Below are 14,714 nucleotides of genomic sequence, written 5' to 3'. Positions count from 1 at the left end.
TTTTTTGCAACAGACCTTCTTTAAATTTATTCATGAACATCTAATTTTGTAGCCCCGTTCCTCGTGCTACAATGGCAGGGGTCCCGGGTTCGTACCCATGGATGTTTGTGAGTGTCCATTCATCAATCATCCATCACTCATCTCCATCATCGCAAATTAGCCAAAAGTGGCACAAAAAGCGAAGTAAAATAAGCAAATCAATCAATCAATCTGATTTGGTGCTAAATTTGCCTTTACATCACTTACACCCTCCTAGATTAGAAGTTCTGGATAAATCTCGAAAGTAAGGATAATTTATTTTCAAAGTCAAAAGAGGAATTTTGTGCTACACGGGAGTGAAATTTTTGTCTGAGCCAGGGCAGAATTTTGCAGAATTCACATTGTACCTGCTGTTTATACCAGACCACTGCGCTTCGGAATTGGCAAAATACAACTTTCCTCCTCCCCCCCCTCCCCCCTTTCCCTCTCCTCAGAGTGCCTTTTCAATGTTGAGGAAGATAACGGGAAAGTATGGGAACAAAAGGACAAGAGAAGCCGCTTGTAGAGGTTTCTCGCATGTGTTGACAACGGCGCAAGCGCAGTAGCCTCGTAAACAACCGGAATCGATTCTAGCTGACTTCCGTAATTGGAACGATTTGTTTACTTACTGGTTTCGTTCCGGAATGACCCATCACTAATCAGTTTATCAGCAGCATTCGTATCGGTTGTATATGAACATTCTGCTACCAGCCAAATGCCATTATGTTTGACCTCTCAAACTTTCAAAATGGCATGATCATTGGAGTGCATAGCTGGAGCCTCAGTGACGAAAACAGTGAACCTTGTGGAGGTTGCAAAGAGCGTGGTGTAAACTGTGATGACAGCCTACAGTAAAGAAGGTAAGGCATAATTTTCTTAACAGAAGAGCGGTTGAAATTTGAAGCTTACTGACGGAGATAGGTGAGTGTTGAAGTGGATAGTGGCCAAAAGCACAAGACAACGGTGTCTCAGATAACCTTCAAGATGAGCACCCATCTCCAGGGCCGTGGACAACCAAAACTATCCAACAGGAACTGTATGCTGGGAACATTCATGGCAGAGTGGGTGTCATGCCCATTAGCGTTACCGTGTAATGCTGTTCTAGCATCGAAAATATTACCGAGAGCACAAAGGCTGGACACAACAGCAGTGGGGACAGGTCATCTTGTCTGACGAATCTGCATTCACATTATTCTAGACCACCGGCCATGTTTGGGTGTGCAGAATGCCTGCAGAAGCCTTCATGTTGACTGACTCCTTCCTACTGTTAAGCATGGAGGAAGTTCGGTGATGGTGTGGGGAGCGATATTTTGGTGTGGTCTTGGACCACTTGTAGTCCTCCATTGGGAGATCACAGTAGATGAATATCGCAGCATTCTGGACGAACATCTCCACCCTATGATCCAGACCGTTTTCCCTGGCGAACGACCTGTGCTTCAAGACGACAATGCCCCTATTCACACTCCTCTGTGCACCAAAGCATTGCTCCATGAGCACGACTATAAATGGAACATCTCATCTAGGCTCCTTAGTTGCCTGATCTCAACATAATTGAACATTTATGAAGTATTTTGAAGTATTCTAGGTTTCAGCCACACTTTGTGTCATATCAGGGTGTTCAGATTTTTTTGTCCACCACCTGTATATCGGTTGATACCGATAAGGTACTGATTAATTTGTCCCATCCCTAGTATATTTAATAACCAGAGGGTGTGACAAGGAACAATCTAAAATACCTGTATGTAAGAACAAGTGATTCCTAAGATTGGTCTGCTTACTGAAGCCCCTGCTGCAAACAGAGCATCTATAGGGCCAGGATCCGCTGTGTACGTACATGTGGGACTTGAGGTCTCCAGGTGTTGGGAAGGATTTATGACACAGTGCACACTTGTGAGGTTTCTCCTGTAAAGAAAATGTTTATTCTACAGTAATTCTTGTAGTGAACTTTCTTTTTATATTTTTCTTAATTTCCATGTCTAATCACTGATTACATATTAAAACACATTAATTGTCAACAGAATGTTTCCGATGGAGTAGCACATAAATGACATCTTCCTCACCCATGGGCAGAGTTTGCATGCTTGGCCAGTAGCAAGGCAGTGGTGAGTAAGAAGGGAAGTTAATTGCATGTACAAGGGTCATGCAGAAAAAAAGGAACGCTTTGATAGTGTTAAGTTGTTAACAAGTGTTTTACATTGTTTTGTTTTAGTTTACGTATTACTGGTGCTTTTCTGTAGTGTAATAATGCCACGCTATTTGTACAATTTAAAACAACTAAATTTTATGTAGGACTCTTATGTCATTGTGAATTCTTATAGGGAAGTTAGAAGGCATTTTACAGCAGAATTAGCAGATGTTCCCGTTCCACAGAGGGAGAGTGTTTGGATACTTGTGAACAAATTTAGGGAAAGAAGGTCTGTTCTTGATAAGAAGTGAAGAGTAAAACTGCATGTACTTACTGAGGAGAAATTAGATGATGATGGAGCATGGTTGGAACATACTCCTCAAAAAAAACCCTAGTGCACAAGAAACTGACATTTTTAAGTCGTCTGCGTGACGAGCTGCTAAGCTTTTAAACCTGAAGCCATACATTAGAAAAATTGAAAGAAAATATCAGGAGAGAAATTGAATCAATTTCGGAAGAGGAACTGATGCGTGTTAGTGAAAATTTCCTAAAAAGATGCTGTAAATGTGTGGATGCAGGAGGACAACATTTCCAACACCTCTTATAACAAGGTAAGTGCTCATTATAATTGTAACTGTCAATGTAATTGTATGAGTTTATTTCATTACATAGCTAGTGGTTCCAGTTATGCGAATGTTGCATCCAGTTTGCCGGCAGATGTGCTCTCCCTGCCCGGCACTCTAGCTACTGCTCCACTGCCAAGTCAACCATGAGACTCACTGTACAGTGTGTCCGGTTGAAAATATACCAATAAGAAATGTGAATAACTCGGCACCCGTTGGTGATAGAAATGTCCGGTTACGTTTATTTGGAAGAGGGAATCATATAATTTTATGATAAGCAAAAGAAAATTGCAGCACTCACCTCAGTAGATCTCAATGTGAGATCCTTTGGTGGCTCGACAATCATCAAGTCGGTACTCAACCTCAATCCATACATTGTGCAACATTTGACTTGTCACAGACGCACATGCATTGATAATTCTTTCTCATAGATCGTCCAACCCTTGCACAGGTGTTCGGTAGACAATAGTCTTGACATACCCAAAATCCACATGCAGTTATTGAACATGAACGTGACAGCCCAAAGTTAAATGAGTGGTGTGCTTTGACACGAGATTCTGTAATTGGGCTACTTCTTCTTTGAAAGGGCTACAGTTACGGAAGCAAGTTACCTTGAAATGTTAGAACAGTATGCTGTACCTTGTATACCTCATGGTCCAACAAGATGTCCCCCCCCCCTACCGCATTATACCCGTTGTGTCAAGAACTTCCTTCATAACCATTTCCCTGACAATTGGATTGGAAGGGGGTTCTCTGAAATAGCCTCCAAGGTTGCCCGACTTGACTCCTTTGAAATTTTTTCTGTGGGGAAATGTCAAGACTATTGTCTACCGAACACCTGTGCAAGGGTTGGACGATCTATGAGAAATAATTATCAATGCATGTGCATCTGTGACATGTCAAACGTTGCGCAACATATGGATTGAGGTTGGGTACCGACTTGATGTTTGTCGAGCCACCAAAGGATCTCACATTGAGATCTACTGAGGCGAGTACTGCAATTTTCTTTTGCTCATCATAAAATTATGATTCCCTCTTCCAAATAAACGTAACCGGACATTTCTATCACCAACGGTTGCCAAATTATTCAAATTTCTTATTGGTATATTTTCATCCGGACACACTGTATTTAAATACACGGATAAGCCAGGGTAGTAGAATCATGTGCAGAATAAGAGTGAGGGTGGGACTTAAGAAAACAATAATGAGTTGTCAATTAACAGAAGAGTGATTAGCAACCACCCCAGAGATGTTTAAAGTTACAAATCAAAAATTAGCCCCCCCCCCTCCTCTCCCCTTATGTTCCTTAAAGAGATGATTTCCCTCTTTTGGGGAAATCCCCATGTACTTCTCCATGTAGAGCTCCCACCTGTGGAGAAACATATGTGTGAAATAGGGCTATATCCACCTAAGAAAGTCCATCAACTTGCAGAAAAATATCCAGTTGGTTTGACATTTTGAGGAGGTAGCATGCCTTAGGGAGATTTCAGATCTGAGCAACAAACAACATGGGTCCCTTCAAGGTAAAGCATAATATTCACTGTGCATGCGCAAGCAGCAGACCAAGGTGACACGATGTACAGTACTGAGAAAACGGTCCAGTTTGAGCAACATGTGTTGCTCCAGTTTGGAAGGTTGCATTTATTTCTGATGACCGGTTTCCAAACGAAACGTGTCGCATGTCGCTTTGGTCTGAAATCTCCATAATTGCTCTCATTCTGGCCATGTAATTTTACGTGCTTCACATGCATGAATTGGAAACATGACTTGAACACCAGGTCCTGTAATCTATACACCTGACCACAAAAATATATTAAAATGATGGGGGAAGTTGTTTCATGTAATAACAAGGTTTAATCAGCTTCCCCATGGTGAAATCAACATGGCGAAGCACATGGAAACATTGTTATGTTATACATTCCTTAAAATTCAGCAACCACTCCCCTCACCAAGATGCCGAAAACTATGAATCATTAATTGACATAATTGTTGTGTGCCAGATATCTAAAATAAAGAAATCACCCTTAGAAATTACTTCCTTCAATGAACATTCCAGACAGCAATTACAAATCGTTAATCCACCACTTACACTTCAATGAGCCACATTGGTAGAGTATCTGGCTACCATGTTGGAAGACCCAGGTTCGAATTCCAGGGCAGGTGATCTGAACCAAGAATTTTTCCAGTCATTTCCCTGTTTCTGCGTGTCTATGAGGCCCACCCAGCCTTCTATAATGGGTACCTGGGGGGTAAAGGCAGCCGGGCATGATGCTGATCACATCATCCCAACTATGACAAAGCTCAAGAATATGTGGAGCTCTATATCTCAAAATCACCCCATATGCTTTCATGGCATGTTTGCACATGCACAGGGGTAGCTTTACCTTACGTTACCACTCACACTTGCTGTAACCACCATGCCATACCAGGATACCTAAGTTTGATTCATGAAAGTCTCACCCAGGCTCTAATAAATATGCACCTTTGGGGAGGGGGGGTTAAAGGCAGTCGGAGGCTGGTGCTGATCACATCGCCCTCGACAAATGGCTGATATTGTGAATGCCTTACCTTCACACTCCTCCCCCTATATGCCTTCACGGCATGTTGCAATATGCAGGGGTAGCTTTTTATCACGTCAAGGTGCAGCTTTTTAGTAGATTGAGATGAGTTAGATTATATAGTTTCGGACATTATATTGTATTATCTGCATGTTTGATGTTGAAAATCTAAAGTTTTTACTGAGAGTGGATACTGGAACAGAAGAAAAGTATGTATTCTCACCTTGTTGTGTGTCATCCGGTGATAGTACAGATTGGAGCTGGCCGTGAACCTTTTCCCACAGACCTGGCACTGGTGGGGCTTCTCCCCACTGTGGATCCTTCTGTGGGTGTTGAGTGAGCTTGATGTGGAGAATCCTTTGGCACATACTTCACATACGTGGGGTTTCTCCCCTGAAAGAATACCATTTTCTATATTTTATTTGTGTATATTTGGCCCTCCCTGGAGAAAATCCAGAGGACATTCATGGTATAAACGACAGCAAAAAGTAATTCATTACTGCGTACAACACAAGTATTCTTATACTTTTAACTTGCAGTGTGAAAACGAGCGATCCATTTTTTATAGATGGATTACGTACTCAAAGCCACAGCATTAACTATAAATCAGCAACTTGGCAGAAGTTTTCCCCTAAACTGACAAAGCAATAGTGCCAGCAGTCAATAGCTGAACACATCAATAGCATTTTTTATTGTCAGCATATGGGATCTGACCAGCAAGAAATTATTGTTACGGGAACAATAGTTATATATGCACCTTCTGGAATTATAATTATTTTTGTCATAATATTTTGTTCACAAAGTTTAAAATTACAACATGTTTAGAACATTCGGATTTAGATGACAATTTCCTCAATATATTCATGAGATTGTAAGAAGTATGTACAAGTTATTGAATATCCTGTAGAAAACAACATTTTTCTTGATTTAATATTTTCATGTATTTTTCCTACTTTTAGGTAACTTTACCATAAGTTTATGTTATGTACAGATAAGCTAATTGGGACTGAACCTACAGTTTAAAGTGGAATCCGAACCATTATGTGCCTCCACTGGATATCGAACCCGAGACCCCTTGATTACAAGGTGACCGCGTTTCCTCTATGCCATTGGAGAAGCATTCACAAACTAGGAAAAGCATCGTCCCATCCCACCTGTCCCTTTTTTACACCATGTTAAACATAGAAGCACCCCCCTACCTAACCAGTTCCTTCAAGGGCTCATAACATGAAATTAACGAATATCACACCTTTATCTTATTCCTATTGTACAACATGTTATCGTTAATTTAGGTACATATGATAAGTTTTAAATGATTTTTCAAAAAAATTAGTAACCAGTATTAAAAGAAATATACAGGGTGATTCTAAAGGTATAGTACAAACGAAAACCACAGATACCTCCCATGAAATAGAGACGAAAGTTCCCCTTCCACTTTGCCGAGAGATGCCTCCATGAGGAGCTAAACAACGCCGAAAACGTGTGAAAATGAACTTCACACCTCTGTACAGCCAGTACCAGTGAAGATAGAAAGGCGGAACAAACGAAGTCAAAAGAAACACCAAAGTCGCCCATCCGAAAAACACTAGGCGGCAGCTGCGCAACGCATGCGCATGTGGTTCCACAAAGGAAATAGGAGTGTCCCGCAAGACAAGTGAAGGGAAAGGGTAGCGATAGACAACGGTAGGGAGAAAAGAAGCTATGAAGCATGAAGTAAGAATTGCACAGCGGGAAACAAACACCATGACTGAAGCAGTGCAGTCGAGAAAAGTAGTGCGGGGTTGCAGAACCACGGGAGGACGACGTAGGATGTAAAAACACACCGAGAATGCAAGCAAAGTGGTCCGTGACACTCGACAGGCAACAGACGCGTACATGGTTCGGGGCAGAAATGGCGGCGCTGGCGGTGCAGTGCAAGGGGAGTCCCCGAAACACAGTGGGGAGACACCGCAGCAAGAACAAAGCACGGTGCAACAAAAGAGAAAGAGGACCGGACGGGGAATGGTACCTGCCAAGGAGACAACAAATGCGGGACGAGGGATTCCCCGTAGCAGCACCGAGGGGATGTCACACAGAGGTCGTGCGCCAGCAGGACAAACACAGCAACTACGGGCACAGGAGGTTATTGCTAATGAAAGGTGCACGTACAGACTGACGTTGTAACAAACGTCGTGATGGGGCCCAATCATCCTCTTAGAAATGAAGCCGGAGGCACATCGCTGGGTGGGAGCGGGTGAAAGGCTGCTGGAGTGTCGTACGAACCCCACCACTCCGTACGGTGGACGACACTAATGGACGAGGTCGGAATGTTTCCATCCCGATCACCAGGTCCACCGTTCCCAGACCTGACGCGGCTGCTTGCTTCCGAGCGCAACCCCAGCCGAACAACTCGAGTCCCTCCTCGGCCGCAGCCTTCCGCTCCGAAACCAAGCGTGGCTTCACACCACCGCAGCCGCACACTGCCGCGTGGGTGTGAGACCGGGCCGAGCGCAAGGCTGGACAGATAAACTGCGTGGGACAATCGTGTGATGAAGCTACGTGGGGTATGCACGTCTGTTCAACTGCTGGGTTACCCCACATTGGTGTACACAAACACCACACGATCGTACGTAGTGCTCCCCGTCGGCTCGAGCAAGACGGACGAAGTACGTGTTGTGGGTGAATGGGGCAAGAATGAAGGACGCTACATGTGTTCCACGATGACAAGGCCCCAGAGTACATGGCCCCACCTGACGGCAGTGGTCAGGTAGTGAAGAGCACAGGCACGGGTGGCTCAGGAACGTCAGCTGATTGTACCACAGCGCCGTGCGGACGTGTGGGCTGATTGGAAGTGCAGCGTCAGGGAGCGTGTCAGTGAAAGAGACGGTGCGGTGGTGGTGTGCTTGACGTACGACAATTGAGTACGTTGTTTCGAAGCCGTTGTGACCAGTGTGTGTGTGTGTGTGTGTGTGTGTGCGCCACCTGTGCACTGCAGTACAGTATTCCATAATTGGCACTATCCTCACCGTACCATGGAACGCTACACATTTGTAGAACTGAGGGACATGAATTTTGTCTACGGCCTTGCAGATGGCAATGGCCGAGCAGCTGCACGCCTTTATCGCGGACGGTATCCGGAGAGGCAACAACCCGACAGCAGGTTGTTTTCGAACGTGCACCGTACCCTTGGTGAATTGGGTGTGTTACGTGCAGGCCATCATGTCGGTCACCCAAGACATGTGCGCACCGCGGTGGTCGAGGAGGACATACTTGCTCGCGTGGACGACACACCGTCCACTAGCACCCGTAGCATTGCACGTGCAGTGGAAGTATCACAGTCGACAGTGTGGCGTGTCCTTCATGATGATCTGCTGTATCCCAATCATCCACAGCGAGTCCACTCGTTGCAGGCTGGGGATTACCCACGATGTGTGGAATTCTGTCAACGACTGTTGCAGTTTTGTACCGACGATCCCCGTTTTTTGTGCCATGTGCTTTTCACGGACGAGGCAACATTCACCCGTGAGGGCATCTTCAATTGCCGAAACAGCCATGTGTGGGATTATGAAAATCCACATGCAGCAGTCGAGGTGCACCATCAGACCCAGTTTGCAGTGAATATCTGGGCAGGTATCATCGATGAACAGATTATCGGTCCATACCTGCTGCCACCACGTTTAAATGGCCGCCTCTATCGCACCTTTCTTGCATCAGTCCTTCCAGAGCTGCTAGAAGATGTACCCCTCAACGTGCGACCTCGTATGTGGTTTCAATTGGATGGAGCGCCTGCACATTTTGATGGCACAGTGCGAACCCTTTTGCGCCATACCTACCCACACCGCTGGATCGGCAGAGAGGGCCCCGTCCCCTGGCCCGCCCGTTCGCCTGACCTCACACCAATGGATTTCTTCTTGTGGGGCCATGTGAAAACACTCGTCTACGAGACCCCGGTGCCTGACAAGGAAACATTGGTAGCACGGATACTTGCAGCATCAGCCGAGGTGTGTACCATGCCAGGGATTTTTGATAGGGTTCGCCAGAATTTCCTGCGACGCTGCAATGCCTGCATTGAATGTGGTGGTCGTCAATTTGATCAACTTTTGTAACAACGTCAGTCCGGGGTACGACTACGTACTACGTACTATTCCTATCTGTAAGTGCACCTTTGCGTGGCAATAAACCTCCTGTGCCCGTAGTTGCTGTGTTTGTCCTGCTGGTGCACGACCTCTGTGTGACATCCCCTCGGTGCTGCTACGGGGAATCCCTCGTCCCGCATTTGTTGTCTCCTTGACAGGTACCATTCCCCGTCCGGTCCTCTTTCTCTTTTGTTGCACCGTGCTTTGTTCTTGCTGCGGTGTCTCCCCACTGTGTTTGGGGACTCCCCACGATCTGCATGTGTTTGTTTCCCGCTGTGCAATTGTTACTTCATGCTTCATAGCTTCTTTTGTCCCTACCGTTGTCGATCGCTACTCTTTCCCTTCACTTGTCTTGCGGGACACTCCTATTTCCTTTGTGGAACCCCATGCGCATGCGTTGCGCAGCTGCCGCCTAGTGTTTTTCGGATGGGCGACTTTGGTGTTTCTTTTGACTTCGTTTGTTCCGCCTTTCTATCTTCACTGGTACTGGCTGTACAGAGGTGTGAAGTTCATTTTCACACGTTTTCGGCGTTGTCTAGCTCCTCACGGAGGCATCTCTCGGCAAAGTGGAAGGGGAACTTTCGTCTCTATTTCATGTGAGGTATCTGTGGTTTTCGTTTGTACTATACCTTTAGAATCACCCTGTACATGTTAAACCCATTTCATGTATCTTCTTGGTTATGGGCAGCGGGAATATCTAATAGAAGTATGATCATTACAAAGCATACCCTTACCCTTCCTTCTCACTAGTGCTCCTTCTTACATTATTTTATTATTTAAATCTGTACAGATAATAAAACTGCCGCACACCTTGTCTCCCCGTAAGCTCCATAGCAACTTTGTAAGTCTCATTTTTGCCTTTAATTGAATGCACAGAAATGCAAGATTGCTCAGGGGTCATTTTTCCATGGTGAATTTTTTAAAATTTGTTGTTCATGAATTTTTAGTAAAAATGTTCATTATCGAGTACTTATTTTATCTTAATGTTGAATATCTAAGCAATTGGGATATCTGGATATCAGATCAGTTATAATTATCTGGATATCCGTCATGTTTATATCAATTATCATCCTAGAAAGAGTCAGTGAGAAAAAAATTTCCATGACATATTTTTCATTCAAAATACTACCTTCATATTTGTCTATTAAAAGTGAAATATATTCTCTATAATAATATGCTATAATAATCCAAATAAATTATATTTGTGTTTAGTCGAAACATTAACTTGGAAACATCCTAATTGCAATACCCAGATATGACGGGGGGAAACCCTGGCGGGTAAAGGTGGTCAGGGGCATGATGCTGATCACATCACCCCCACTCACGACCGGATCAAGAAAGTGTGGGGCGTTACCCCCACACCCCCTATACGCCTTCATGGCGTGGTGCTATGCACAGGGGAGCAAAAAAAAAAAAAAATGAAATATATCGCTTATGTAGGCACGCCATCATTCTCAAACACTACAGTTGTCGCTGCCTTGTAATCAAGGGGTCCCGGGTTCAATACCTGGTGGAGGCACAAGTGGTTCAGATCCCACTTCAAACTGTAGGTCCAGTCCCGATTAGCTTTACTGTGCATAAAGTGGACTTAAAACACCAACTCAACCAATCAAACACTACAGTAAAAACATGTCAAAGATGTAACACTGCTATCAAAATATATAGAATGACGGGTATCATTATAATAAACAATGGAATCTATTATCCAGTATGTACAATTACTAAGGGTTTCTTTTTTTAATATTCATATGGTTGTTAATTATTTTGTTTATGCAAAAGTAGCAAAGTAGCGAGTAACGCACAGGAGTATTGTAGTGAACTACATTTTTGGAAGATTAGTTGTAGCTGTAGCGAAGCTACTTTTGAAATGTAGCATTCTGATCACTTGTTCATTCATTTGTTGCTACAGTTATCATGCCCCCATTTCGATTCCTACCAAACATTATATTACAAAAATAAAAAAAATAACGTCAAGTAGATTTCTAGAACTGCCGAGAATTTAGTTTAGTTTCTTTTTCTATGGAAATATACTGCAGGTAAATGGGGGCAAAACTCCAGGACCTCGTACTATTGGAAAAAAACTGCTTTCACTGGGAAAAACCACTAGTATCAACTGGAAATAGTTTTCTAGGCTTGTCTTAGTAAATAGTTGTACATTTTAGTATTTTTAGAGTATCTGATGTTTTTATCTGCACCAAACAGAGGTTGTGGTCCCCAATAAATTCACAAGGAATGCCACTACTTTGAGGTACAGTTTTTAAACAATGTTTGCGATTGGTTTACAGTAGATCTTAACAATAACATTGCATAATTAGCATCGCCACGGTTTCCATGCAAACAATGATAAGATAAAATAATAAATAGTTTGGAAATGAAAGAGAAGAAATCTACAATAAATGTACAGGTATGATTCATGATTTCTTGTTTTTGTTTAGCACTTACTGAACAAGGCCTCTCCATAGATATAGTCGAGAATCCGAACGAGAATGTTTTGTGTTAGCAGTGGTGCTGGAAATGGTACCAAATTTTTGGGATGATGTATGGTACCCCCTAATCTTTGATCAGAATCTTTTCCCTTGTATCCCCAAAATAGTCAAATAATTTGACACATGAAAGTTCAAAAAATCTTGTCTTTAGTAGCTGAATGCAAAACGTTTCTTGTTTATACATTATCTCCTTATTAAAAAGAATCAAAACCATCGTGTATTTCACTGCATCTGTGCGCTTGGAAAACTTTATGAGGAAGTGAGAACTGTTAAAAATCAGTGCAAATGATGAAATGAAGCCTACATCTTATCTGTCCTTGAATTGTACATATTTTTAAAACCTGTTAAAAACTAACTTGAATATAGCCATAACATTTGTAAAACAAGAGTCAAAATTTCTGAATATTGCTTTTTTATTGGCAGTATTAGGTTATGCAAATTTTATCTTACATATTGATGTTATGTGGTCCGATCTAGAATGGAATGAGCCTTGTTCATATATGTACCTACTCAAAAACACAAAAATTCACACACACACACACACACACACACACACACACACACACACGTGGAGTTTGAACTTTGGTAATCAGCAAACAATACCAAATTGCCTCAATCCCTTACATTTTACACACTATCTGTGATGTTTTGGCAGGGGAGGAAACTGTTTTTTTTTTCTTTCAGTTGCTGGTGTCTATAGAAAAGGGGTAAAACACGTTTTTGGCTCCTTTTGGTCAATTCGGGACCACAAATTTGTACAGTATTGTGTCAGTGATTATTATAATGAATGGCACGTCACGGTGATCCAACATAAGATGGACAAAATCATTTTTGGTACGATTTCCCATATATTAATATATGTTTGTTATAAAATTTAAATAGCTTATTCCATATTATGTCTTAGCGTTAAAATAAATTTATTCAGTCTACTAATACAATGAAACAAGTGAACAAAGCTTGCATAAAAAGTCCTGCAGCAGCAGTCTAGACGTCATTCTCTCAGTTTGAGTTAAAGTTTCAGGGGATTGATTGCGAAGAAGTAAACATTTTAATTAACTTCATCACTGCCTCTGGAACAGGAGAGGTACAAGTAGAAACTATGCAGCAGCTTGCTGCTCTTCTGAGAGGTGCTGCACCACATGGTGGGCATGAGTTTCGATACAACAGCTTCTAGGACAGGAACGATGATAATTTTACATTCTCTTGGAACGATGTATTGGAATAATTTTGTTGTATTGAGCTTGCAGGCACCATATCTACAAATTGATCGTTTCTGCAGTATTTGGCATTGGCCCTATCAGAGGTCCAAATATTCAACATTTTCACTGTTTCCAGGAGTTTGGGGCAAAACGTAGTCAGTATAATTGTATGGTGCTGGGAGACATATGACTTAAAGTGCCACATGAATGAAAGCTGAGAGATGAGGTAGATATATTTATACAAGATATTCTTGTGCATAACTAAGATAATAACTACATTCCCTGTGAGGACTATAAAGAAATTATAGAACTTTGCCTGTTGGTACTAGGTGAGTTTCCAGAAAAGGAGTATCATTTCAAATCTCCAGGGGCTTACCACATGGATCGCTGGATGTGTAAGTAATATATTGCTTGAAGATATACCTTTTCAGTGAATGTTTAACCCAAAAAGGAGAAAAAATGTAAGGGAAGTGTGCTTCTTTGTAAGTCTCATTTACTTGAGCATGGATTTCCTGCCCCACGACAAGAGATGCCTCGATCAATGATTTACTTATATTCAGGTCTTGGAGCTGAGCTGTTTAGAGAGAAGGTATCTATCAAAAAAGATAACTCGTCTTAATTGTTGTGATGAAAATTTGAGTTCAATATGCATCAAAATGGCTCCCAAAGCTTAGAAATAAAAAGTCTAATTAATTCAGCATCCCTTTACACCTTACGTTTGCTTCCAGCTGATGTTAATGTCATGTTCCAATATGAACTTAAGATCTAGAGTCACTCTCACAAAGAAGAAGCCAAAGCAACATTCAGTGACTATTATATACAACTTTAATGAATCAATAACAAGGAAAGAAAATGAAATATAGAGGCTAATTCAGGTCGTCTTGACCCACAAAAAGTACGTTTCACATGCTTGAAAGGGTATTTTTAAAATTTAAAATTAGATGTGTGACATAACAAGAACAAATTTCCAACCACCATATTTTACATTACTATAATAATTTTTATGTATCAAAAATAAACATGTTGGAGCTATGTTTAATGTGTGACCGCAATATGCTCCATGGGTACTAATCAGAACACATATTCAAAGATAAATATAATTTTGATATTCAATACTTATATTGTTATTGCGTGATCCAAAGAAGTTTAAATATTGGAGTAAATACAAATTATACAAAATCAATCATTACATTGAAAATGTGTTAAATCTTAGATTCGATATCTTTTGCCACCATGATATGCCTACAGTCATAATTATAAATGCAAACTAATTAAGAATAGGCTACAATGTGTTAATGGAAAATGTGAGAAAATACCAAAACTACTTCTGAGATACAATGTGATCCATTGAAGTGTAGACCACCACGTCGGTTTTTGCGTTATCGGCAAGTGAGGCATTCGCGGCCATTTGTCGCCATCATAGTGGGTCAATGAAGCAAATGCACAACAGTTTCCCTAATTATTTTAAAAAGTGATTTATACCAGATTTATAAAAGGAGGTGTTCAAACTAGTCGTCTTTGATGCGCACACATTTTTTATACGTCTTTATTAAGACCCCCACTAACTGGCGAGGAGGCTAGAAACCAGTT

General features: G+C 42.0%; 1 protein-coding gene across 1 annotated transcript in view; it reads right to left on the bottom strand.

Moving 5' to 3' along the window:
* The window catches only part of LOC146002239 (uncharacterized), a 118,528-nt gene that overhangs the window by 7,349 nt on the left and 96,465 nt on the right, over positions 1 to 14,714 (bottom strand). The window contains exons 4-5 of the mRNA XM_083139956.1: positions 5,548 to 5,717; positions 1,755 to 1,920 (exon numbers count right to left, since the gene is read on the bottom strand). Coding sequence (XP_082996082.1) covers positions 1,755 to 1,920; positions 5,548 to 5,717 — 336 coding nt within the window. The remainder of the gene's footprint in view (positions 1 to 1,754; positions 1,921 to 5,547; positions 5,718 to 14,714) is intronic.

The sequence above is a fragment of the Lepisma saccharinum genome, chromosome 18 (assembly GCF_977018435.1).
Source record: "Lepisma saccharinum chromosome 18, izLepSacc3.1, whole genome shotgun sequence".
In the NCBI taxonomy this organism is placed as follows: domain Eukaryota; kingdom Metazoa; phylum Arthropoda; class Insecta; order Zygentoma; family Lepismatidae; genus Lepisma; species Lepisma saccharinum.
This window is presented reverse-complemented; position numbering and strand designations above follow the sequence as displayed.